The 27,769-nt window shown below is 36.5% G+C and overlaps 2 protein-coding genes across 6 annotated transcripts in view; one reads left to right on the top strand and one right to left on the bottom strand.

Annotated features, from left to right (window-relative positions):
* LOC6036112 (protein furry) overlaps positions 1–27,769 on the top strand; it is a 180,415-nt gene that overhangs the window by 95,982 nt on the left and 56,664 nt on the right. For all 4 annotated transcript variants that reach the window (XM_038258698.1, XM_038258697.1, XM_038258696.1 and 1 more), the window contains 4 exons: positions 18,837–18,970; positions 19,655–19,753; positions 26,677–26,808; positions 26,974–27,142. In XM_038258698.1, coding sequence (XP_038114626.1) covers positions 18,837–18,970; positions 19,655–19,753; positions 26,677–26,808; positions 26,974–27,142 — 534 coding nt within the window. The remainder of the gene's footprint in view (positions 1–18,836; positions 18,971–19,654; positions 19,754–26,676; positions 26,809–26,973; positions 27,143–27,769) is intronic.
* On the bottom strand, positions 758–13,094 carry LOC6036114. 2 transcript variants are annotated; one of them, XM_038258700.1, is made up of 5 exons: positions 13,029–13,094; positions 12,817–12,944; positions 12,300–12,737; positions 6,973–7,762; positions 758–1,644 (listed from the first exon to the last, which is right to left on the bottom strand). In XM_038258700.1, exons 1-5 carry the CDS (start codon positions 13,059–13,061, stop codon positions 853–855), a joined length of 2,181 nt encoding a protein of 726 aa, XP_038114628.1. In that variant the 5' UTR covers positions 13,062–13,094; the 3' UTR covers positions 758–852. The 2 variants fall into 2 exon arrangements, with proteins under 2 accessions (XP_038114628.1, XP_038114627.1); XM_038258699.1 differs by having other exon boundaries at positions 12,300–12,734; positions 13,029–13,079.

The raw sequence follows: 27,769 nt of genomic DNA, 5'->3' as shown, positions 1-27,769 counted from the left end.
TCTAAATTTAAATGGAAATTTAAAAACAATCAGCTGAAATAAATTTAAAATGCATTTCCCTGCGTTTAGAATCATTTTTAGTATGTTTGGGTTGATTTAAAAATCTTTTGAATTGTTAAAAAATGTCGATGCTTAAGTTTTTTTTCGCTAAAATTTTTGTTTTCGTCAAATCTTTCATTTTTTGAAAATTAATGATTGCAAAACAACTGAACTAGTGTAAAATGCATTTTAAAACACTTTTTCCATGCAAATGCTGAAACTATGGCTTGTTATTTCAATATTTAATTTTTTTTGTGCTAAATTTAGAATGGTGCAAAATCTGTTATTGGAGCTTTAAAAAAAATGCTACTTTTGGAATAGAATTTAAATATTGTCAAATAAAATTACACATATAATTTTGAGATGCAAAATACAATTGAAAATGATTTTACCCGTTTATTTTGATTAAGCGAATAGTTTTTATGTTAGAGGCATTATATGGTGAAATTTTCGGAAAGCTGATAAAATTCCAACATTTTTTGCTGCTATTCTGCTCAATTCTTTTGTACGGAGAGATCCCAATATTGTTTTAAGAACAATTCGGAACCATGTTGATTACTTTAAAACGTAAGGAACATCATGTTAAAGTACCAATGTGTCTTTTGATTTCCACTGTTTAAATTTTCAATAAATTTCGGCATCTGGGCGCTCCCAAATCGCGTGGGTCTCAATTCTCAACATATTCCCGTCCATAAAAAAAAGAAAAAAAAAAAAACCATCGCACATCAACGAGAAACAAGGAAACAGTCTGACATTTTATTACCGGAATCCACCACCCCCCCGAACACGTGTCAATTACGCCGCGCCCGGTCGTCACCAGTGCCGGTTCGGACGAAGCAAGTACCGTGGCTCGTGGAACGGCTGCCGGAGGATTTCGATTTCACGACTGGCTGGACTGCGGGGGCCCGCTGTACGTCGTTCTTCCGTTGTAACTGTCATCGCCACCGCCATCCGGTAGTGCTGAACCGTCTCGTGGCAATCTTCGTGGAAGTCCGCGTAGCATTCCGGCAGGTCGAGCCCCTCGTACCGGGACGTGGGGGATTTGGCGAGTCTGTCGCTTGGGTCGGGCGGCCGTGGTGCGAGGAAGTGGGCCTCCGGGAAGATGTTGAAAATTTCACTCTCCATTGCACTTTGATTGTTCAAAATGTTGGGAGTTGCTGCTTGAGTTGGACTGCCGGAGGAGCCACAACCTTCAAAAACCGTTTCGTTCCGTTTAACGTGAATGTCCCCTACGCCGTTCAAATCGGAGCAAATGTTAAGAAAGCTAGCATCTTTTTGCGGTACGATGGTTTGTTCAAATTCCCGGAAGAAGGACAAATCTCCGGGGGATGGCTCGTTGGGAGTCGTCTTGGGATGGTCCTCACGTGTCGGTGAGAGGACGTTATTTATAGCGTTGTCCCTATTATTCCTTCTGTCAAAACGAGTTGGGATTTCAACTTGAGCTGCTGAAGTGGGTTTTGTCACCCGATGTTTGGCGAGGGGTTTCTCTTCGGGATGAGCCGGTTCAAGAGCAGCAGTGCCTCCACTATCGTTGACTTGCGCCTTCTTCTTCTTTTTTATCTCAACTACTTTCCAGCGTTTTTGTGGAGTTCGTTGAGAGATTCTCTAGGGGAGAGAAAAGAGATTTGAATTATTATTTAATAGTTTTCAGGCAAGTTTTTTTTTCCATAAAACATAGTCTTATAATCACTGCCATTTACCATTACTCAACTGTCCAAATTTGAGAGCCATGTTATTTTATGGGAAATTTGATGTACATTTCAAATCTACGAGAACCCAGAAAGTTATTTTTTTTAGAGTATTTTTTTTTTTTCATTTAAAAAAAACGTAACTTTTGTAACTTTGATATTCAAACACAAAGGGTTTACATGTGTCCTTCACGAGTTATAAAAATTTTACGAAAACACCCTAATAAAAGACTTGGGTAACCATTTGTAATATTGAAACCCTTTCTGATCCAAATCCGAATTTGTGTCTTAAAATTAGGTAACTTTTTTTGTCCACGTATTCAATGTTTGTTTTTTCATAATAATATGATCTTCTTCAAAATTTTGCCAACGTCGCCAATTATTTTTTTGCCCTTTTTGGATTGTAGTTGTAATTTGTCTTTTTTGATAAAAAAATATATTTCTTTCTGAATTTGTGTTTTTTTTTGCAAGTTAATTTTTTGTATTTAAAATTTCAAATGAATTACTGATATTTTTAAAGAGTGTATTTTTTTTTTCAAATTGTACCTTTCCATAACCTACATCTTTGAAAAAGACAACAAATTGATCGGAAATGTCCTTCTCAAGATTGATATTTTAGAATATTTAGATATCATTTTTGTATGAACAGCTGTCAAATTTGTAGAACAAAATGGCTTCTCTTTCATAAACCTTTTTTGTCGAGAATTTTTTTTTCACCAAACTTAAAAACAAATATTCTATTTCTGCTAAAATATCGTTTTTTCGGAAAATACCCAGATTTACTACATTGTACTGAAATTTTTACAAAATAACGTGTTTACTTGAACTTTGCTGCATTTAAATTTTAAATGCTAGCATTTTTACACGATATTGTGTTTTGGGAATATTTTCCAAGTTTTTTTAGTAGTTCTCTACGATTTCGCTTTTTTTGTCGGGATTTTGTTTTATTTGGATGAAACTTTCTCCATGCATTCCCAATGCAAACGAAGCAACGAAGTTTTTCTATACGGGTAATTCTCTACCAACTCACACGAAATCGGGAAAAGTTGCCCCGACCCCTCTTCGATTTGCGTGAAACTTTGTCCTAAGGGGTAACTTTTGTCCCTGATCACGAATCCGAGGTCCGTTTTTTGATATCTCGTGACGGAGGGGCGGTACGATCCCTTCCATTTTTGAACATGCGAAAAAAGAGGTGTTTTTCAATAATTTGCAGCCTGAAACGGTGATGAGATAGAAGTTTGGTGTCAAAGGGACTTTTATGTAAAATTAGACGCCCGATTTGATGGCGTACTCAGAATTCCGAAAAAACGTTTTTTCATCGAAAAAAACACTAAAAAAGTTTTAAAAATTCTCCCATTTTCCGTTACTCGACTGTAATAAATTTTGGAACATGTCATTTTATGGGAAATTTAATGTACTTTTCGAATCTACATTGACCCAGAAGGGTCATTTTTCATTTAGAACAAAATTTTTCATTTTAAAATTTCGTGTTTTTTCTAACTTTGCAGGGTTATTTTTTAGAGTGTAACAATGTTCTACAAAGTTGTAGAGCAGACAATTACAAAAAAATTGATATGTAGACATAAGGGGTTTGCTTATAAACATCACGAGCTATCGCAATTTTACGAAAAAAAGTTTAGAAAAAGTTACTTTTTGCGTTTCTCTTTGTTTCGTCGTCCGTGTCTGTCGCGGGTGACCATGAACGGCCATGATCGATGACGACCAACTTTTTCAAAACTTTTTTTCGTAAAATCGGGATAACTCGTGATGTTTATAAGCAAACCCCTTATGTCTATATATCAAAATTTTTGTAATTGTCTGCTCTACAACTTTGTAGAACATTGTTACACTCTAAAAAATAACCCTGCAAAGTTAGAAAAAACACGAAATTTTAAAATGAAAAATTTTGTTCTAAATGAAAAAATGACCCTTCTGGGTCAATGAAGATTTGAAAAGTACATTAAATTTCCCATAAAATGACATGTTACAAAATTTTTTACAGTCGAGTAACGGAAAATGGGAGAATTTTTAAAACATTTTTAGTGTTTTTTTCGATGAAAAATACGTTTTTTCGGAATTCTGAGTACGCCATCAAATCGGGCGTCTAATTTAACACAAAAGTCCCTTTGACACCAAATTTCTATCTCATCACTACAGAAAACACCTCTTTTTCACATGTTCAAAAATGGAAGGGGTCGTACCGCTCCTCCGTCACGAGATATCAAAAAACGGACCTCGGATTCGTGATCAGGGACAAAAGTTACCCCTTAGGACAAAATTTCGCGCAAATCGAAGAGGGGTCGGGGCAACTGCTGTGTGAGTTGGCGGAGAATCACCCATACATATCTCCATACATTTTTAGGGGCTGGTCATACAAAATGTTTGAAATTATGTATCTTGAAAAGGGATTTTCTAATCGATTTGGTGTCTTCGGCAAAGTTGTAGGTTAAGATAAAGAATTTTCAGAAAAACAGGTAAACATTTTTTTTACCTTTTATGATTAAAAGTTGAAATTTCAAAACACGTATTTTTTGTTTTCAAATTTTTTTAATGTGTTTTAGAGGGCTAAAAAGACATCGTTTAATCCATAGTGTGTGATAGTGCAAAATTCTGTTTAAGAGATAGGAATTTTTGAAAATAGTTTTATTTTGAAAATATATAAAGTCTAAACAGAAAAAATATTAAAAATTACATTGCATTTACATTGCACAGTGGTCCAGATCGCAAAATTAAGTGGAAAATGGATTTTCCGAAAAATGGTGAAGTTTTGGAGCTTTGGTGTCTTCAGAAGAGTTGTTGCAAATAGAAAGAGGTAACTTTTGGATTGGTTGAAAATGAGGGGAGTTCACGATGAGAGTTATTTTGGAAATCTATCTTTTCAGGAATATTTTTGGGATTTTGTTTGTCTTCTGGCAAGTCTGTTTTTAAATTGCATATTGTTTGCCTTAAAATGGCTGTTTTTATCGATTTGGTGTCTTCGGCAAAGTTATAGGCATGGATAAGGACTACACTAAAAAAGATAATACACGGTAATTTTTTTTTGATTTTTAATTTAACTTTTTGTCACTAAAACTTGATTTGCAAAAAATACCATTTTTTCATTTTTAGATATGTTTTATAGGACATCAAATGCCAACTTTTCAGAAATTTCCAGGTTGTGCAAAAAATCTTTGACTGAGTTTTGATTTTTTAAATCAATACTGTTTTTTTTTTCAAAATATCGAAATATTGGTCGCAAAACAACCCACCATTTTCAAACGTCGATATCTCAGCAGCTAATGGTCCGATTTTCAATGTTAAAACATAATACATTCGTGAAATTTTTCGATCTTTTCGAAAACAATATTAAAAACTAACTTAATCCACCTATGTGGTTGATGCCTTCCTCATTTTGAATATATGTGGTTTGCTAGCTATTTTTTTTAGATCCAGAAAAATAAGTACACAGATATAACTTAAGTGGTCATAACTCGAGACATGGTTGCCAGATCATCAATGTTGTGGACTCGTTGGAAAAGTCTCTCGATTACCTAACCAACGATGGGTGGGATGATGGATCCGGACAACGTTAACATACATTTAAGTGAGATCCGGCTTCAAAAAAGTACATAAATATCACTTAAGTGGTCATAACTTGAGACAGGGTCGCCAGACCTTCAATGTTGTGGGCTCGTTGGAAAGGTCTCTCGATTACCTAACCAACGATGGGTTGGATGATGGATCCGGACATCGTTTTCATACATTTAAGTGAGATCCGTCTTCAAAAAAGTACATAAATATCACTTAAGTGGTCATAACTCGAGACAGGGTTCCCAGATCTTCAATGTTGTGGACTCGTTGGAAAGGTCTCTCGATTACCTAACCAATGATGGGTTGGATGATGGATCCGGACATCGTTTTCATACATTTAAGTGAGATCCGTCTTCAAAAAAGTACATAAATATCACTTAAGTGGTCATAACTCGAGACAGGGTTGCCAGATCTTCAATGTTGTGGACTCGTTGGAAAGGTCTCTCGATTACCTAACCAATGATGGGTTGGATGATGGATCCGGACATCGTTTTCATACATTTAAGTGAGATCCGTCTTCAAAAAAGTACATAAATATCACTTAAGTGGTCATAACTCGAGACATGGTTGCCAGATCTTCAATGTTGTGGACTCGTTGGAAAGGTCTCTCGATTACCTAACCAACGATGGGTCGCATGATGGATCCGGACAGCGTTTACATACATTTAAGTGAGATCCGGCTTCAAAAAAGTACATAAATTTCACTTAAGTGGTCATAACTCGAGACAGGGTTGCCAGATCTTCAATGTTGTGGACTCGTTGGAAAGGTCTCTCGATTACCTAACCAACGATGGGTCGGATGATGGATCCGGACATCGTTTACATGCATATAAATGAGATCCGGATATATGTGAAAACACATTTTTATACATAACTTTTGAACTAGTTATCGAAACTTCAAACAATTCAATAGCGATGTATGGGACCATGAACCAAGTCGAATGCAACCGGTTTGATCAAAATCGGTTCAGCCAGTGCTGAGAAAACTCAGTGAGAATTTTGGTCACATACATACATACACACACACATACACACACACACATACACACACACACATACACACACATACACACACACATACACACACATACACACACACACATACACACACACAGACATTTGTTCAGTTTTCGATTCTGAGTCGATATGTATACATGAAGGTGGGTCTTTGAGCTTTTAATAAAAAGTTCAATTTTAGAGCAGGATTATAGCCTTACCTCAGTGAGGAAGGCAAAAAATTGAAATCAAGACTAGCATTTCAAGCGTAGTATTGAAATATTGTTTTCAAAAAGATCGGAAAATTTCACGAATGTCTCATATTTTAACATTGAAAATCGGACCATTAGCTGCTGAGATATCGACGTTAGAAAATGGTGGGTTGTTTGGGTGAAACTTAGAAAACGTCAATTTTCCTGTTTTTTAGCCCTTTGCATGGCAATATCTCAGCAACTAAAGGTCGTATCAACAAAGTCCGATAAAGCAAAATATAGAGAATTTTCGCAGCTTGGGGCACATTTGAGACATTCATGCGAACCTGGGCAGTACAGGTCACGGGAGGACTCATCAAGCCTTAGCAAAATTACCTCAAACTTTAAATGTAACTTCTGGGCCATTGAATAATGAGGTGATGCAAAAGAAAAATTTTCAACCCTTTTTCGTCTAGAACTATACTCACTTGGGGCTTCCGAGGCAGCTTGGAGGGAGCCGCGGGCGGTGTCGGTTCGGGCAGGAATTTCGGGACCGGTAACTTTGCGGGAAGTTTATTTCTGAGGGGCGTGCTCGCAGCCGGCTCGGGTCGTGCCTGAAACTTTGTTTGACCGGCTTTGGGCGAGGCAAAAAAGTCAACCGGCTGGTCGTGGTTTGATTTGCCTCGATTTTCATTTGACCCGTTGCCATTTTTTCGAGAGTTCATTTGCTGATCCAGGTTCAAGTCCTCCGGTCGCACCGTAAAGTCACTGGTGCGCAACCATAGAGAGCACTTTGCGACGGCCTTTCGTTTGTCCTCGTCGAGTTGGCTGCTGTTGAGTCCGTACAGAATGTCCTCTTCGTCTGCGGGGTGGGGTTGGGGTTGGGGAGCAGATATTTGTTCCGGGGAAACAACAACAATGGCTTGCTTCCGGCGGTTCTCGAGTGACTTTTTGTACTGATTCAGGCACCGCAGCAGGCAATTTCGCAGGACGGGTTCGGCTAGCTGGGTGAGGACATCGTTCTTGGGGTAGGTCGCAACCAGCACGAAATCGAGCGATTGTTTTTGCTGCGTCAGAACGTCATTCACGGTCGGCAGGTAAGCCTCACTTGCCAGCCCATTGGTGAAGGTGAGCTGTACTGGTTCAAGGGCATGGCGCGCTTCCCGGCGGCTGAAGTAGCCCTCGATGCAAACGTTGTCCTTGGTGCAGGTTGTTATATCGACGTCCTGCTCCGAGAGTTGGTACAGTTCGCAGTACTTGGCGATGAGTGTTGTCTTTCTGAGAACAAGAAGAGATGAGGGGAATGAAGTAGAGATTGAGTTTCCTGCATGGGGTTTTCAAAGAAGATATTGAACGAGCAGCCTTTTCACGTCATTTCAAATCTTGTTTCTCGTATGGCTTTGATGACAACATCGTCATAAACCCAGAAAAAAAATGACAGTTTGGATGATATTATGTTTTTTTTAATCTGAATTCCAAAACCGGACATAGATTTCATTTGTATTTTTTTAATTTGGCTCAAACTATGCAGGAGCCTTCCCTATGACCAAAGAAGCAAATTTGTGTCATTGGTTCACCCATACAAGGCTCCGTACAATTTGTCAGCTGTCCATACAAAAATACTCGTAAATATTCGAAAATCTGTAACTTTTGAATGAATTTTGTGATCGATTTGGTGTCTCCGGCAAAGTTGTAGTTTTAGGTTCAGAAAAAAAAATCGGTAGCAAGGATTATTTTTGCGCCCTTAAATTTATCTTTTTTTTCCAAACTTCAATTTCCCAAAATCCGCATTTTTTTTTATTTTTGAATTTTTAGATATGTTTTAGGGGACAAAACACAGCAACTTTTGAAACTTAGTCATGATTTTAAAAAAAGGTGTTTTTTGAAAAAAAAAAAAGAAAATAGAAATTTTATTCAAACAAATTTATGACTTCTGTTTTTAATGTAAAATTATATTTGCAATCTAAAAGTACTTTTCAGATTTTTTGATAAAGTGCATGGTTTTCAAGATATAGCCAAGCCAAGTTTAATTTCATCAGAAAAATTCCCGTTTTTCTATACCTGAAAATATTTTATTCGAAAAGTTCTGAAAATTGCCAATAAAATTGCCTAAGAGACATTGAAAATTGGACCTCTGGTTGCTGAAAAACAGCGAATAAAAGAAAAAGAAACAAGAAAATTTAAGTTTTTTATGTCTTCCCATATTTTCTTATGCCGATATCTCAGCAATTAATGATTCATTTTTCAGTGTTGAAAAATAAAACATTTGTGAAATTTCATGATCTCTTCGAAAAAAAAAAAAAATATTTTGAAATATCAAGAACGAAGACTCAAACTTCAAATGAGCGTATAATTATTATTATTCAATTACGCAACTTTTGGTACCGAATAAAGAATAGGTCATCGCTTAAATTTTGCGGCTATTGCAGTTTAAGTGAAATTTAAAAAAAAAACTGTTTTTGACATTTTTCGGTTTTCGGGCGCGGCGCTTCGTTAAAACAGTTTTTATATTCGAAAAATCATATCTCGAGAACGTACGTGTTGACATCTCCGGTAATTTGATAGGTTATGTGAAATTTTCCGAAGAATCCGATAAACATATTTTCAGACTTCGGCTCTTTGGTCCAGACACGGTCAATACGCCATTTTAAGATTTCTTACGACTTTTTTAAATGTTTGGCAAGATTTTTTGGACATTTTTCATTTAAAGCTCATTTCTAGATTACTTTTCCGAAACCACCAATGTGCCATGGGTAGTTCCTATGTACATAGGACCTTTTGAAAAAAAGAGATGTAATACGTTCAACTCTTTTTTGAAAAATGTGGTTTTAAAAAAAATCACAAAAATGTTAAAAAAAATCGGGTCTTAATATTTTGGCCAAGAAACTCCAAGAAAAAAATCTTTTCAAATGGAATTGCTGTACAGTCCAGACTCAATTATCCGAAGTTTTGTATGGGACTACGGATAATCGAATCATGAACAAAGATCTTTTTGTTTTTCTTTTACACCAAATTGAATTTTGTGACCCCATTTTAGCCAATTTGAGTTGTTCATTGCCTTTTAGCACTCCAAACAAGGGGAAAACCACTCTGCTCATTGCCCTCGAGTAGGCTGTGCCCTAAAGTTGCCCAAACGTGCCCGAAGGTGCCCGATGAGCCCTGGTACCAAGTAAAAAACAGGACGGTACATAGCAACCGTGTTCCAATGTTTTGTTTATAAGGGTTTCATTCCTGTCAGTGTTGTCTACGGTTTTGCAGAGAGGAAATTAATTTCCCTCTTTTAGTCTACTGAAACGATCCTAGTTTTGCCAAGTTTTCTAATTTGTTGTTGGTAAGAAGCATTTTATGAACTTTAGATAGAATAACAATTAATCAGATACTTTGCCCTTTTAGGAAAAATAGATTGAAAACAATACCTATGGACAATTTTGTTATCTCAGTCCGAACTGATCAAACTCAACGTCTGAAGGAAGTTGGACGGGTCCCGCCCAGCTCAGCCATTTGACAAATATCTTGGCGATGACCCGAAGCTGGTTTAAGAGCTGTTCCGGGTGGCCGAAAAGCACGCCCTGTTTATCATCTAATTGATTTTTTACCATTAATAAAAACAACTCGTTTCCATAAAACATAAAAAAAATATTGAAGTTTTAATTGAAACAAAGGGTTGACTTGACATGAAATGAAAACTTGGTGCAATCAATTTGATCAGTTTGATGCGTTTGAATCACGGTTTGAATGCACAACAATCGACGATCTTCTAATTCAAAATTTAAAGTCGATATGTTAACAAATGCTTATCAATGAAACAATTCACAGCGACAATTGGAATACATTACAAAATATTGGCAAAAACAATAAGCTCTCTCAAAGCCGAAATTGATATTTTTTAAATTTAGTTTCAATCGAGCTTATTCTCCTAAACATCATGGTTTGAAAAATAACGATTTTTTGATTTCAACACGGTTTATGAACTGAATGTTTAAATTTATAATAATTTAAGATTTTTCACTGTTGAAGAATCAATGTTTTCATTATACACGATCTACGCAATGCCAACAAGAAATGTCACGACAAGGTTCATTTTTTTAGCTCCATAATCAATTTTATTAAACAATAATTGACGATTGAACTTGCAACCTTGCAACCTGAAATAAATGTTTGTGAAAATTTGAAATGTACGGGACAGAATCCTGATTACTTTGATATTTTGAATTTACTTTTCCAATTGTCAAATTCAGAGTGAAAGGTTCCCGAGCTCGTGCCTGAAGGTGCCCGAGACGTGCCCGATGGTGCCTGAGACGTGCCCGATGGTGCCCAGGGCTCTTTGATGAGAGTGGTTTTCCCCTTGACTCCAAATACATTTTCTCAGTATTTCAATACCGCCATTTTTGCCGCCATCTTGCATTTAGAAATTCCAGATCACTTTAGAGCATGTTTGGAATCATATTCAAGCTGAACAACAAGACAACAACTAAAAAAAATCCTGATTCGATAATCGGAAGTGAAATTATTCCAAGGTCTTCGGATAATCGAGTCTGGACTGTATATACAGTCATTCCCCACGAAAACAGCATGATTCGAAAAAAATGCCGTTTTCGTCGATTTTCGCAAAAACCGCACTCCGCACCATTTGAACCGATTTTGGCTGTCTTGGACGCAAACGAATGGTGATTAGTTGCTTCTTTTAATTACAGAAAAATGGTACCCAAACATGTATAGTTCATCACTTAAATTTTAAAGTTATCGCAGTTTTAGTGAAAAAAGTAGTTTTTTGCTCGTTTTCGTCATTTTCTTGTTTTTGCGCGTGGCGCGTCGAAAAACTCATATCTTGGAATATTGAAAACATAACTTCACCATTTTTGATATGTTATGTAAAATTTTTCGAGGAATCCGATAAAAATATTTTCAGACATAGGCTCTTTGGTCCCGAGTTAAAGGTCTCGGCATTTTAAGTTTTCATTCGACCTTTTCAAATGTGAGGCTGGATATTTGAAACTTCTAACTATTTTTCTCTAAAAGCCTATCTAATACCCTTTCGTTTGCGTCCAAGACAGCTAAAATCGGTTGAAATGGTGCGGAGTTATAATTTTTGAAAAATGTGTTTTTGTGAAAATTTACGAAATTGCCATTTTTCGGACCACTCTAACACGGGTTTCAAATGATGCTGTTTTCGTGGGGAATTGGGTCCTAAAATGAAGCTCAGATTGCTGATATTATTGTTTACAGTGGTAAAGCTTATTTTTCTGAGTACAATGACCCTTTGCACAAAGAGTTTAAAATGGATTTTTAAATCAATTTGGAAAAATTAACCTCGCGGTCCTTCTTGACAGAAAAGTTCCTACTTGACAGCTCGTTCCAAGGGGACCATAGTTGATCCATCGAAAAAATATTGTCTTGTCAACTTTTTTTTTGCATTAAAATGAAAAAAAAGTGATCAGAAATGGTTTTTAATCGTGTTTTTACCGTTGTACATAATAATTGACACAGGGCTTTAGTACCCAATTGCTGTATAATAAAAAAGTCTCAAAATTTATGGAAATTTATATTGAACGAGCTAGTTTCTAGAGCCATCGTCAAATCGTGTGTAAAGGCACCGAATCAATCAGCTTGGCTTTTCCCGTTTTTTCACAGTTCTTCTTTCTCGGAACTAAAAGTCCCTCCGACACGTGGAAGCATGATGGATGGATTTCAGGGGAAAAAAAAATGAAAGCTTACTGCTCGACAAGGATCAAATCTCGAGAACGTCCATTAACCGTGTTCTAAAGAATTCAACCAAGCTGAAAGTAGGATTTTTTCATCTTCGTTGTGTACGTACTTTTTGCTCTTGAACTCCACCTCGGACGTGCTCAGGTTCTGCAACGTAAAGGACCGATCAAAGTGCACCAGGGCAAACGCACGCAAATCCGCCAACAGCTTCCGGTAATCGTCATCCGTCTTGCGCGAGTGCCGCCTCCCCCGGTCCGGGTCCTGCCAGAACACGTTCTTCAGCGTGACCGTTGTTCCTTGGGATTTGCGGACGCACTGCCGCTGGTACTGGGTGGTCGTTACATCGGCCTGCGAGGAATTGTGACCCGTTGCGGCGGGATGTTTGAAGCTCCGGGAGTGGGATTTGGCGTCACCATGCCGACAGTCGAGCGTTTCAATCAGCACTTCCTCGCAGCGTCCGATGATTTCGAGCAGGGAAGACCCGGTCAGGCGGGCAAAGTTTTTCACCGGCTTCATCTGCTTGAAGTCGATGTTCAACGGACAACTGCTAGGGAAGAAGCAAAGACAATGGGATTAGACAAAGAGCCACAACCAGGAACGTCAAAAGAGAGAGCGAGTTCACTGACCATTTACCCACACCAGCGAGATCTGCCTCGTCGAAACCGTCGCCATTGTCCAGCACCTGCAGCCAGAACAGCTCCGGACAAATCCGGATCGCGACCGAGAAGCTGTGGGCGTCCACGGAGTTTTTCAGCTGGGACGACGAATTGGGAATTTTGTGCGTTGCTTTGAACCTTCGAATGTAATTTGACGCGGGGTGAGTTTTTGATTGACTTACCAGTGCGATTACAACTTCGGACAGGGTGTCCATGGTGTGGTTGGGGAATCGAGAACTATCAAGGCCACTGTGTTGAATATGTGTGTCACTTTTTGCGGGTTGATCATTGCGAGTTGTATTTTTGTTTATTTTTGGTTTCGACGACACGCAGTTCAAAAAGAAGCTAATGCAATCCAATCCAAGCAGTCGTCAGACGTGTTAAAGAGCACTCACATTATTTATGATTTGTATTTAAAATAAATTTAAAAATCTAAATTTAAGCCTTATTTTAAAAAAATTGGCAAAAATAAAGTGTCACACAACGCTTAATACATTTTTACAATTGTGCCATTTTTCATCTTTATTGGTTGCTCATATTGTACACTCTCCTGAGATATTCCGCTCATCCTGAGATATTCAATAAAAACCGAAAAAACTCCGTGCATAGAGGAGAAAATCGTGACGTCAGGAATGAACTCAAATCACTCAAAGTTCATTTTGTGAGTGACTTTAACACTTTGGCCTAGTTTGACAGCTACATTGTCCCCGCCCGTTTGGATCAATCGGACCGCGCACTGGACTCACAATACGGAGGTCGCTGGTTCGAATCCCACGGCCGGGCGCTCTAAAATTCTTTGTGTAAATATGGGTATTCGGCGCCGTCGCTTCGTGCCATACTTTCATACACTTAGGAGCCCAGGGCGGCGAAGTCCTTGTAGATAAAAAGGAAGACACTAGTGGTTGGTACTAGCGATGGTGGCCGACAGCTATAAAGTCAACTTCGTTTTTTCGTTGTCCTAAGTTTTCTGTGGGAGAGAAAAGGAGGCGAATACTTTATGAAAATCATACCTGTCAAAATTATGGCCTCAAAATTTTGTCGCGAGTTGCTTTTCTTCTCAATTGTTGTCACTCTACATGTAAAAGAAGTTTCAATCATGTCGTGCTATCTTGTCACTCCCTGAAAATTTATGTAAGTGCGACAACTGTCCAAAGGGATTTCAGGTCAGAACGCGTTTGACGCACGAAAAAGTTAGACTCTAGCAACCAACTTCAACCAAACTTCGGGACAATGCACAGAATGGTCAGCCAAACAAAACGTGTTAGTTATTGTTTACCCTGCGTGCTCTAGTTTTTGTTTATTCAAGGTCAAACATTGAAACGCGGTTTCGAAATGGCGGGTGCGAAAAGATAGCACGACAGCGTCGAAATGCTGTATCAAGTAGGCGAAAACCTGTTTTACCCCTTATCCAACAAACTGTTAAAAAATACTTCAATACTTCAAACTCACGTGAAATTTTCCGAAGATTCCGACTATGACAAAATTGATACCAAAAAGTACCGCTATGGAGGCATACAGGGCAAAAAAATAACGTTGTAAAAAGATTGTTATGGAAAAATCGAAAAACTTTGAGAAAAACTGCGATTGGCCAAAAAGTTAATACCGTAGGCTTATAGTCTATGAAATTCCCTAACTTTTGACATATAGGAGCATGGGTGTTGGAGGCTGTTGCAAAAAGATATTAGGGTTTTCAAAAAATCCATTTTTAACAGTAATTTGCAAAAGCTATGAGAAAAAGTTAAACCAATCCTGGATGTCTATGGCACATTTTGAAGTGCTTCAAAAGACCTTTCGAATGCATCTAAGAGAGTTGGAATTGCTGAAGTTCAACGGAAATGCGAGCAATTTTAAGATTTTATTTATGTTTTTTGGCCCTCAAACTTCAAAGCCCGTTTTACCCCACTTCCCTTTGTCGTAGAGGGCTCATATTTGGCATGAGTTCATCTCATGTATAGACAAACAAACGCTGAAAGTTTCATCCAAATCTGTGCACCTCGATACGACCTCTAGAACAAACCGAGCAAATTTACAAAAACTGCCTCTTAAGATTATTCAGAAAAAATAGTTTCATTTAAAAAAAATAACTTTGAAATGCTTAAAATTTAATTTCGTAAATATTTATTTTATTTTTTTTTCCATATGTTTCCGACGAGTTATAATTTCTTGAAGAAATATAGGTTTAATAACAAATTTTCTCAGCTTTTAGAAAACAATATTTGATACCTAAATTTTTCAGTGAAAAAAGATGACAATTTTGGCTAATAGATCGAACATTTTAATTATTAATTCGTTTTTTATTGGTCCAGTTATCAATATCTGTTGGATTAACAATGAATTTTTTTTCATGACTAAAACATGAGTTCTCGTTTACTTTTTCAAAAGGTCCTATGTACACAGGAAACCCATGGCACACTGGTTGTTTTGAAAAAGTAATCTAGAGTTATTACCAAAAAAGGTCGTAGTTTTAAATTTTTTTGAAATTAAATATGTCTTTATTGAACTTTCTTATAATAATTACATTTCATTTACATTCTAAGTGGTATGGCTACATGGTCTTCATCTTTGTTATATTTTTCGTTTTCTTATTAACTGTTCACATTCATTTATTTACTTCAAATTGTTTTACATTTTTGCATTGAATCGAATACATTTGGGTAAAAAAAAAGAAAAGAAAATCTTTTTAACAACTAATCCTAACTCAAAACTAAAAAAGCAAATTCATTGAAATATTCAAAATCATTAGAACGAGTAAACTACGAACTGTATTTTAAGATAAATCCTCCAAGCGTTCTTACTTGTTCCGCACGAGTTTTGCAACCACGCAGTGTTGTTGTCATCTCGATGAAAATGTTCATAAGTTCTTGTGGTGAAAACAGGTCACTACTGCCTTCATCCGTTGATGCTGGTTGGTTTTCCCTTGGTTGCTGACTGAAGCCAGGAGGTGTTGTATTCTCTGCAACTTTTTGCCGCTGATTCAACGGCAATGGCTGCAGATTTGGAATCACTCGAACAGATCCCGCTCCAGGTGACGCCAAAGCAGGAAAATCCACGTCCGTGAAAGTTGGTGGTGTTTTGCGACGATTTGGTTGGTGCCTCGTCGTCGCTTGCTGCCGAATTTTCACAAACTCAGCACGTTTTGGGCAGCTTCGATTCTTGGTCGAATGGTCGCCGCCGCAATTGAAGCATTTGGCTTCAATGTTCTCGTTGATTGTTTCGCATGCTTGAGTTTTGTGCTCACCTCCGCAGGTTGCACAACGACTCTTGATGAAACAGTTCCTTCCACCATGCCCAAACTGCAAACAGTTCGAACATTGTGTCACGTCACGGTGCACTGGACGATAACGTTCCCAAGTCACGATGATGTTGAAAATTGCCCGAACTGCTTTCAGCTCAGACGGCGTTGTCGATCCTTTCTCGAGATGAACCAGGTACAGTTGATCACGATACTTGATGTCCTTGTTGTTTCTCGTCATCTTGAAGACTTCGATCACGTTCAACTTAAGAGTTTTGAGCTCTTCTTTCAGCACACTCACATCCATGTCGTACAGGCCTCGGAGGACCTGTTTCATGGGGCGTTTACCTGAATCGTCATGGCTGTAGTATTCAATCTTTGTGTTGTTCAGGAAATCCCGAACGTAGTTGTAATCCTTTCTGGTAGGTAGCAGAATTTTGAGTCCATCAGCACATAAGCGAATGGAAGCTCGTAAAGCGCCAGATTTGATAAATCCGGTCAGCCACTTTCGCACCGAATCCGATGACGATGTTTTCACAAAAATGGGTGGCAACTTTTCCCGTCGTTCAAATTCTTCCTTCTCACTCACGTCCACAGGGAGGGTAGCGAACTGGTTTCCAGACAATTTTTGAGCGTCCTTGCTCAAACTGCCTGGCTTTGCAGGTAGCGCTTCGGCATTCTTTAGCTTCTTCAAATCTGCCGATCCTGCTGGTGAGGACCGCCTCTTTTTCTTGCCGTGAGGCATTTTTTGCACTTTTTAGCACTTTTTTGGTTTGTGAGGGACGCACGTCTGACTCGCTTCTCTGCTGATCGCAGACTCGTCGTAGTTTTAAGTTTAACGGTGCTCATCAACCAGAGCTTTTGCACCCAGATTTTTGTTACAGACATTTTAGTATGTTCAAAACTACGGGAACTATCGGTTTAATTTTCTATTCATCCCCTAAGCTACCTTTTTCTACACAGTAAAAATGGTGTAAATTTTGGAAGATTGAATATTACCTCTTTAATGATGTAATTTTACCTCAATTTAGACTGAAAAAGCGACATTACAACAGATAAGTGGTAAAATTACACATTTTCAGAGGTAAAATTAAACATTTTTTTCTGACATAAAAGATGTACCCCTTTTCAAATGTACTTCCTTGGTTGCTATGTCTGTGTAGGTACCTTTAAACACTGACATTTCAAAAATTTCCAAACTGTTATTTCTCGAATTGAACTAAATTTTCTTGCAAAAACCTTTTTGAGGTAGTTATTTAATGATACCAATTCAATTATGGTTATGGTAAACAGAACCGTAATAAAAATTAATTTAGATTTGGCAATCCATTTTTTAATTTATTTTAAACCGATTATTATATATAAAACCAATTATTATTTAAAAAGCTTACATGTAATTTTCGGACGAGCTGAATACTTTAATATGAACAATAAATTGAATTGAATTGAATAAAATTATTTGCTTTCATTTTATATATTTTTTTACATACATTTTCAAAAAAATATTGCCGAAAAGCCGAGGAAATCTATATTTTCGATGGAATTTCGGGAGTTCCTAGGAAAAGGGAGTGTTTTTTTTCCGTGAATTCCCGGAAATTTTATCCCTGGACGGGAAATTGGACGATCTAGAACAGCGATTCTCAAACTTCTTCTAGTCTGGTACACCCTACCATGTAAACTTAAAATTGTTGAGCGTTTTCATAGTCGTTTGTTTATTTTTTTTTATTTTTCTATTATTAACCCATTACTTACCCTCTACGCCCATGGTAGCACCACAACAAGTGATATTCAATTGACATTTCAAGTTTCGATTATTTTAGATGTCAATATCGAGGTTTTGTAAAAAACTATAATTAAAAAATATATATATTTTTTCCGTTTCCCTTTTTTTGAAAAAAACGCCCTAATCATTACCACTAGCGTGCACAGGGTGGGGCAACATAGGGCAGTTGCCCCATCATCCTCAGAAATTTGTTCTAAAATTGCCAAGGGGGTGTCCATAAACGACGAAATTTTCAAAACGCTCATATTGTTGCCCCACCTTCCTTGAGGATCTGGACACGCTAGTGATCATTACCTACAACTTTGCCGGAGACATCAAATCGATCAGAAAATCTCTTTTTCGAATATTTGCAAGATACTTTTCTGTGGACAGCCGCCAAATTTGTATTAAGACTTGACTGGACCTAAGGAATCGATAGACAAAGTTTCATCCAAATAAAAACACAATACCTTTTTTTTTGCGAATTTTTAAGAGACTGCTCGGTAGAGATATTTAACAGCAAATTTACGATGCTGATAGTACTCTAGAATTTTTTCGAAGCGATATCAGTTCTGGGAAAAAGCGCATTGAAATGATGTTTTTTTTTCGAAGAAGCTATTTTATGGATGCATACAGTTTTTGCTGCGAAAAATATCATATAACCGATGCACTTTTTCTCGCAATTTTGCTTGGTTGATCAGAGTTGGCAAGAATTTCATAGAAAATTGATATTGCACATAAAAATGCGGAGGAGCTCGAATATTATGTTCCTTGCACGATTTAATCAAATGTGGACTGTATAATGAAAATAAATTGTGGTGCTTCCCTTCTGCAACCTCCAACAATTTTACTTGCCTCCGCGAAAAAATAAATCTCTCTGCAAGTGGAATTTTTCCTGCTTCCACCTATAGTCAATCAAGGTTGATTTCTCATGTAGGTGAAACTATTTGCCTAAACCCATTTTTTTTTCTTTTGTTCTTCTCCATTCTTTTCCAGAAATTACCCATCGCTTCCAAACGGCCCGTTCCGAGGTACGTGCCCTGTTGCTGCAGTGTCTGCTGCCCTGGCTGGAGAACGTGGAGCTGGTGGCCTCCAGTGTGCCACCCGCCACCCCACTGTCGTACATCATGGTGAGGATTTCTTTACTCTTTTTTTTTTAGACCACCAAGAATACTTGTCAGTTCGTTCAATTTTCATATCGCGTAATTTTATGCAGGTTCAGGAAAAATATGCTTGTTTTCCGTGTTGCCAGTTTGTTGAAAGCGAAAATTTGCTAAAAATTGCCAATCCGGCATCACTGGAAGTGTGAAAGAATCGTTTAGGAGATGTTGTCGTTTTTTTTTTATTGCATCAAATTCTGAGGATGCGAACTAGAATTTGCACTTTAAAAGCGTTAAATCAAAGTCTGAAAACAACACTAATGTTAATCTTAGAAATGAAAAGAATATTTCTTAGAGAATTCATCCCAAACCAATGAACATTCAAATTTTTGCGGTGCTGCAATAATCTCTCGTCTCGCCAGGCCACCGTCGAGACACATACACTCACCTAAGAGCCTTATACGACCGCTTCATCAGCATTACAATGACGCATCCCTCATGAGCTGATTATGGCAAAATTATACCATTCCCGCCAGCACTGTTATACTTACTCTATGCTCCCTGCGGAGACGACTCCTTAAAGAGTGCTCATCAGTGAACTGTATAGGTTAATGTGCCTGAGGGGGGAAAATGCTTGAAAGTTGTTCACTTTGAGTTGAATTTATCAGCACTTTTTTTTCAACTTGTTTGTTTCTTTCTTCTTTTCTTTTTCAGTACTACCCGGATTCGGGGACTCGCGGACGCCGGGAGGGATCCGGTTCGACGGAAGCCACCGAGATGATTCTGAACAATCTGTTCTACATAACTGCGAAGGTAAGTTTGGAGTTTTTCTTCGCGAAGTTTTGATTCTTGTTTCATACTTGTTTAAATGTGCTTGGAGGCCGTTAAGTTTTATAATTGAAGAATGCACAATTTTTTTCCTGATATTCTTCGTGTTGATAGTTTTTATTTCAATCAAAGAGCTGGGAGAACAAAATGGGGAAGACAAAACTTGGCAATTAAAAGTTCGTCGTCAATTGGAGAAAATAAGTTTCTTTTGAGAGATGTTTGGTACAGGGTTGTTCATAATGTTAAGAAGCAATAGAGATTCCGTGTTTTTCAGATTTTTAAACTTTTTGGAAAGAAGTATTTTTTTTTGCTATCGGAAATTAACTTTTCTTTGTTTTTGATTTGAAAAAAGCCTATGATAGTAACTACAGGATGGCCACTCAATTCGGGAAATCGGGAAAGTCGGAAAAAGTCGGGAATTCGTCGAAATCACAAAAAATCGGGAAAAAGTCGGGAATTTGTGATTTTTTGTCAAAAAGTCTGGAAAAGTCGGGAATCCCAAGCATACTTGTTTGAAAATTATTTGATAATACGAAGGTTAATTAAGACATTAATAATCCTATTGACACATTCCGCCGTGACGTTGCAACGCTTTGACTTTTCTTTTTTCAGTATTTCGGCTGTAACTAAAAAAATACATTGAAAAGGTACATATGTTATTACAGATTCGGAAAGTACATTAAATTTAAGAAACAATGTTCAAACATTATTTTAAGCGAATATTCTATTTTTGAGAGGGGAATATGTAGCGTGACGTTGCAACGCGTGACTTTTTCTCAATCCTGACCCAATTTATGTTTCGCCATTAACTCTGCTCTGTTAAATGGCAAATTTGGAGTTCTTCTTCTATTTTTAGTGTAAAATTGGCCAACAAATCGAATGTAATCATTAGTTTTTCGAAAAAATCAAACCTCTATTTTTAAAGACCATTTACATTTCGTGACGTTGCAACGCACTGTTTTTGAAAACAGGGTTTTTCGTTGCGTTGCAACGTCACGAAATTTTAGTTTCAAAATAAATCATAGTTTTTGTTAGTTTGAGCAACTGTAGGTTATGATTTTATTATAAGACATTAATAGACAGTACAAGGACATGTGAATTGATTGGCCCGCCCATGTTAGACCCCCCTCCCCCTATACCGCTTTCACAGTAGCAGTACGATATACGAAGTTTTCCAAGCATTTTCAAAGTAAAAAAAAAATATTTGTATTATTCCAATATCACGAAGGACAGCCCCCCCCCACTCCCACCTCCTCTATTCATGTTATGGGGAGTCCATGCAATACGTAACGCCGTAATATCAAGGGGGAGGGGGGCGGGGTTCGAGGATTTATACAAAAAAATGTATCGGAAATGTATTACCAGGGGGTGGAGGGGGTCTAAAAATATAAATGTTTTGTTACGTAATGCAAGAACGCTCCCTTCATATTTTAATCGTTTTGAGAAATTTACAAAACACTTGGAAGTTTTAGAAGGGAGGTATGGAACTTCAAGTTTTCATGAGGGCGCAGAAATGTATAACTAAAGTGCCCATATCGTTTATTGATGGCCCCTAAGGGGTGATCTGCAAACAACGTAACTTATTTTGTTGACTTTTCTGCTTTTTAAATTAAATTTGAGGAAATAATAAAACTGTTTACCTGCGCAACATAACATTTTTTATTGCGAACAACTAAACGTTGCATACAACTTATTTAGGTAAGGGTTCGTCCAACAACAAAGTGACAAAAGTTTGTAAAAAAACAATCGAATCACGTGATTATTATTGTTTGGTGAATTTCACCGTAATTTAGCCTACATAAGGGTGTGCGATAAAAAAAATCGTTGCGTTGTATTAGAATGAACCCTCACATAAATCAGTTTATCATAAAGGGGCCATCCAGTAACCACGTGATTATTTTTTTGAAAGTTTTAGAATTTTTCCCCATTGTGAACATGGGTCTATTTTGATTTACTCAACAAGTTTTACAAAATACCTACTTTTTTTCGAGTTGCTACAAACCTAAGTGACGGAATTTGTGAATAACCCATGTACAATTTTTCTGTAAATAGGCTCGGAAACATTATATAAAACATATATAATATTTATTATCCTTTTATCTCCAACAATCAACTACGCATACACCTTTTTTGCCATGTGACCAATATGATTTAAAATTTCGTGACGTTGCAACGCAAACTTAAACCTGTTGTAACTTTGGATCCAGACAACCAATTTAGTCGCTCTAGGTTGCATTTGAAAGCTCTTTCCAAGTACAAAGAGCATCCGAAATATCAAAATGATTGAATGTTTAGTTTTCTGTTGACATAAACAACTGTCCCTTTTTCGTGACGTTGCAACGCAATAAAATGGTAAACTTACACTAGTTTGAAAAAATACTTAACATAAGATAAACTGTAAATCCATGACATTTCCGTTTAGTACATCTAAAAACCTACAAAATGCAATCAAAATAATATATTTTGGATTTTATTTCGCTGAAAACCAGGAGTTTTTAGAAAAATGTTTTAAAACGCTGATTTTATCACGAATTGTTGCATAACTTAACCATCTTGTACATAATGATATTTAAAAGTTCAATTAATGAAAACCATGATTTTTGAAGCTTCAAGTAGTCTAGAATCGAGAAAAAATATCCAAATAGCTCATACACGCTTTTCAAAATTTCATCCTAAGGTGTACATTGCCGGAGAATGTGTCTATTAAATATTGGATGCATTCGACACAGATTTTCAAATGTTTTTTTTATGAATCGAAAGATTTTTATTAATTTTAGTTAATCAAAAAAGAACAATGTTACAAATAAACTAATACATAAATATAGCCTAAATTTAACAGTTATGGCCAGCGTAAAGTTATGATTCTGTTTCATTTTGTCATATTGATTGATTATTAGAAAAAAAATCCATCTTGAGTTTTGCAATGGTTTGTTTTTGTGGTCCATTATGTCATTTCAAATATTTATTTTTCCTAAAGTTTCACTTGAACTTTTTTGTGAATATGGGTAAATTACTACTAAAAAACCCGATTTAATATCACCAGAGGTGAAATAGAGCCTTCCTTACAAAATGATGAAACTCCGAGAAATATATTGGTGCAATTATTTTTTCAAAAACATAAAGATACCATCCAGTGAGATTTTACCTAAAGCTTCGATTCTTTAAAGGCTAAACCTCAAATGTCATTTTTTTTTATTTCAGATGTACATTATTTGTCGCAAGACATTTAAATTTAATTAAGAAAAACATATTGGATTGACATTATTAAAAAAATAAATAAAGGGTACTCAGTCTATAATGTTAGTCTATGATTAACTAAAAAAAAAATGTATCGCTATTGCACTTTGTCGATCAATTATGAGAAGCCAGAAAGAACACTTTCACGCGCAGCGTAAAACGCGCAAGCGTAAAAGCGCTGGCGTTGAAGCTTCGACTTGACGACTTGTCGAGCTTTCGACCGAGAATGGGCTGGGACTTTGAATTTGATGTTCAGTATATGATTTTGTATAAATCCAAAAATTTAATAGGAAAAAATAGGGTCAAAATAAGACGAAAAACACTAAAATCGCTATATCTCTGGAAATACATTTTGGAAAAGCTTCAAAATTTGGGCCCAAACAGTTTATGGCGCATGTTTTCGAATGGCTTTTTGTTTGAAACTGAATTCTTTAAATTTGATAGTGTTATCTGTAAAATAGTCCAAAAAATACCTCCAAAAATGGCTTTGACCACATTTACTGGTCGAAAATTGTGATTCGAAAAATAAAATGTTCGTCTCCGACCCCACGGCTACAGATCTGGCTTTTAAAAATTGTGGGTTTTACGAGCGGTTTTCCAGTGATGGAAGACACAATTTTTTAAGAGCGGATACAGACATCGCTCATGTATTTCAGAAAAAGAACTCTAAAAAATCAGACTTTGAGTTCCGGGTTTCGGGCCAAAATTCAATCGAAAGAGCGCATCTAAACCTTCAATTTAGTTATAGGATTTTTTTCCTAGGACGAATCCTCGCCGTGCACGAATTTTTTTAGATTTCTGAAAAAAGCGTTTTTCCAAAAGCAAACCTTAAACCTTTCTTTTGTAAGAAAGGCAAAACTTGATTTTCAGTCATCGGAAAACTTTTTTTTATTTCAAAATGTTTTAAAATATAGAATAAGATCCAATAGTAGTTAATTCTGAGTGAAAAAAATGAAATAAAAATAAAAATGGATAAACAGTTTTACGTTTCGGAAACATGAAAAAAATTGACATTGCTGTAAAAATAAATCCGAGAAATTTTGATTTTAGTTATTGCAAATATGTTTAAGTAATTTGTCTCTTTAAACATTTTGAATAAAATAAGTGGTAAAAAATAAAATCTTATCAAACTGAATCATTCAATGAAAAAAATTATAAAAAATCAACAGTTAAATACTGACAACAAGACAAATCATTGATTCAAAAATTACAAAATTTACAGAAATAAAATGGAAACTTGGTAAAAACACATTTAAAACGAATTCTTAGATATTTTTCTAAATTCTTTGATAGAATTATAACAGTAATCATGATTTTTGCGTTGTTTGATTTAAAATAAAATTTTAAATTAAGTTATCTTTAACTTTTTGCCATTTCCAGTTGAAACGAAGTATCCTATACATTTATCAATTTTAAAAATAAACATTGAAATTATAAGTATTGTTAAGCATCCAGTTACTTTAAAAGAAAAAAACATAGTAGTAAAAAACAAAGTAGAAACATAAACAAACAGTTATGTTTTTACTTTGATGATTTTTTTAATTTGTTGTTATGTTTGTGTATTTTTCGAATATTTTCAAAAGTTTTATTTTTGTTTGGAATCATTTTAAAAATAAGAAATGGCCATTATTTGAGTTGCTGGAAAAGTCGGGAAGTGGTTACAACCTGTAGCATATACAATAGGGTGCCCAGAATATGGGACTTTTTCTCAAAACCTCGCTCCACAAGCTGAATATTGTTCCTTGAGCTATTTTAGGACTCTGGGCCAAATATGAGCAAAATCGGTCAACATTAACCCATTGATACTCGAAGGTGAAGTTTGTATGGGAAAAATCGAAAAAATGTATGGAAAACCCAACTTTCTTACGGTTTGGTCTGCACGGTACGCTACTTCCATCCACATATTCTCAAAAGAGAGATTCTCATTGAAAATTTAATGCTCCACAACTTTGTAGAACATACCAAAGCTGTAAAACTTGAACCTGAAAAGTTATTGAAGATTTACAAAAGGCATTTTTGTATGAAAAACATTGTTTTCACCTACTTTAGGCTCGGGTATCAACGGGTTAATCTCAACCAATTTCGCTCAAAATTTACACAGATGCTTAAAATAACCCAATAAACCGTTTTCCGCATGTGGAGCAGGGGGTCATTTTTTCTGGGCACCCTAATATACAAGTAAAAATCATTTACGGAATCCGGGAAGAATTGCTCACCAGTAATATTTAAATTTGCTAACACATCTAGAGTTTTTTTAAAAGGTCCTATTAAAAAAAACTCTAGGAATGGTTGTGTAAAAAAATAAAATTTACTATCTTAAAAATTTTCAATTTAAAATTTTTGAAAATGATATTTTTTGCAATTTAAAGTGATTTCATGAAGATAAAACATTTTTTTTCTTAAATTATTTCTTAAATTTCTTGAAAAACGTGATGTGTGAAAAATGTAATCTCGATCTCGGAATCTGTTCGTTTATTTTGTAATTCTATAAAATGAAACTTTGGTGAAATATTGTGCTTTTGTTAACAAAACAATTTTCAAAAAAATTCAATTCATGCTCTACATTATAGAATGGGCTAAATTTTGAAGTCGAACATTCTCAGATGTTAGGCTTGATTTCAGATCTCGAAATCATAATTTATTTTAACTTTAATTTTTATTTAAAAGAGCAGAAAATTTCTATTCTGTATTTCAACCACAAGCATTTCAATTAACGAATACATAAGTATCAATTACCTAGAAAAACATTTTTTTTGTAATTTTAATTCTTTGCAAGGCCATAATCAGCATCCATTTAGCATTTCAAATATTTTTATTCAACTAAAAATATTTTTTTTCAAAAAATAAATAAATCTAAAATGGCTTCAATTTGAACACAATGCCTTTTTAAATCATAAACATATTTTTAAATAACAAAACATTTTTTTGATTCCAGATCCAATGCCTTTTCGGGTATTTTTGCAAATTAACTGAAATAACTATTTATACAAGAAATCATAACTTGGCGAAAAAACTAAGCGTCCGTCATACCCTACTGCTCAAAAGTTGTCACTTTTTGTCCATTAAACATATAAAAAAAAATCCAAGTCGAAAAAGTTTGTCAAAACCAAATTTGCCATGCTAATCAATACCGGCGCTGGCTACGACCAGTGCTAGAGTCACTGGGAAGTGGATGGGCATACAAATCATTCAGCCACGTCTGCTCCATTTTTGTCTGATTAAAATTTGTTCATAAAAAAATGGGTAAATTATTTCCGTGTACCTATTTGTTCTGAATAGTCCTCGTATAAGTTCATGAACCAAATCTGATACCACTTGGACTTTATTTGGAACGACAAAAGCGTTCATCAAATCCACTCAGGGCAACACACAACGGCAGCGCAATGAACTGTTGCACGTTTCGCCTGGTGCACAGCGTTTTGCCTTGTTTGGCACTAATTGGAGTTAATTTAATACCATGGGTTACTCTGGCTGCATCTTGGCGGGGTTGATGGTATCACATGACTGCGCATTTAATAGATTTGCTATCTTGGAAGAACCACTGTGTTCACAATAATGTTTTTTTTAATAAGCTTCGTTGTTCGTCTACCAGGAATGTTCGGAACTAATAGTTTTAAACTAGGGTTGATACAAATAACTATCATGAGGTTGATTTATTTTATCTTCCACAGTTTGCCGACTCCCACCCGTACATCGAGGAGCTTTGGGGCACGTTGTGTCAGTTTTGGCCCAACAACCTGAAGGTCATCCTGCGCTACCTGCTCATCATCTCCGGCATGGCCCCGAACGAGCTGCTGGCCTACGTAAGTTCCGTCCATTTTTTAAACCCTCTTGACTTGCTGACTCCTCCTGATTGCAATCGAAACTAATTGACCGGAACCTTTTTTTTTTCCTAATGCAATTCCACCTTTTTCATCGCTCGCCGATCCTTGGAACAACCCCGTCGCTGTGTGCGTGTGTACCTGAAGGCCAAACGGGTCGCGCTCTATCTGGCCCGGTCCTGCACAAACCGGCTGCTGGACGAACTGATGAGCGAACTGCAAACAGTGGAGACGTTGAATTGCTTAATTGAGCGCACGGAAACGCCTCCGTTCTACCGGCTTACCAGCATGCGGAAAGCGTCCAGCCATTCGGACGGTAAGTAAATTGTGTCTGCATCTTGAAGTTTGAATTTAATAAGACAATGGAGGAATTTAAACGAGCCCGCAGATTTCCCGGTTTCTCGGATCCTTTTCTGATTAAATCATGCCCCTCGAGGGATGTTTGCTGCAACAACAATATCTTGCGAGACATTTCGACGAAGGGAAATGGAGAATGTTTTTGTTGGCTGGATTTAGATCCTTCGTTGGAATTAATTTAGCTTTGGATTCTTTTTTCATTTCGTCAACTCGTTGTTCAGCTGGCTGTTGAACTCGTTGTTTACGCAGGAGCATGGTGTCGATTACGGAAATTTGGAAAACTCAAAAGTTATTACAATGACAAATTAAAATATTTATGTTTTCTTATTTTTTTACTGACTCCTTAATTTTCAATTTAGAGTCAATAACTTCACCCAAAGGGAAAATATATCTCAAAATCTGCAACAGTGGATTTGCTGCAGAAAATGTAATATTTTATTACCTTTTTTGCAGCAAGCCCGTAGATCATTTTTGCCCGCGTGTAAACACGTCAGCGATCTGCAGTTCTCACCAACACATATAATGCAGGTGCGTCCCCGAGCAACACTCCAGAGAGAACATTATGATCGCACTCTGTCCCTCACAA

The sequence above is a fragment of the Culex quinquefasciatus genome, chromosome 3 (assembly GCF_015732765.1).
Source record: "Culex quinquefasciatus strain JHB chromosome 3, VPISU_Cqui_1.0_pri_paternal, whole genome shotgun sequence".
Lineage (NCBI taxonomy): Eukaryota > Metazoa > Arthropoda > Insecta > Diptera > Culicidae > Culex > Culex quinquefasciatus.
This window is presented reverse-complemented; position numbering and strand designations above follow the sequence as displayed.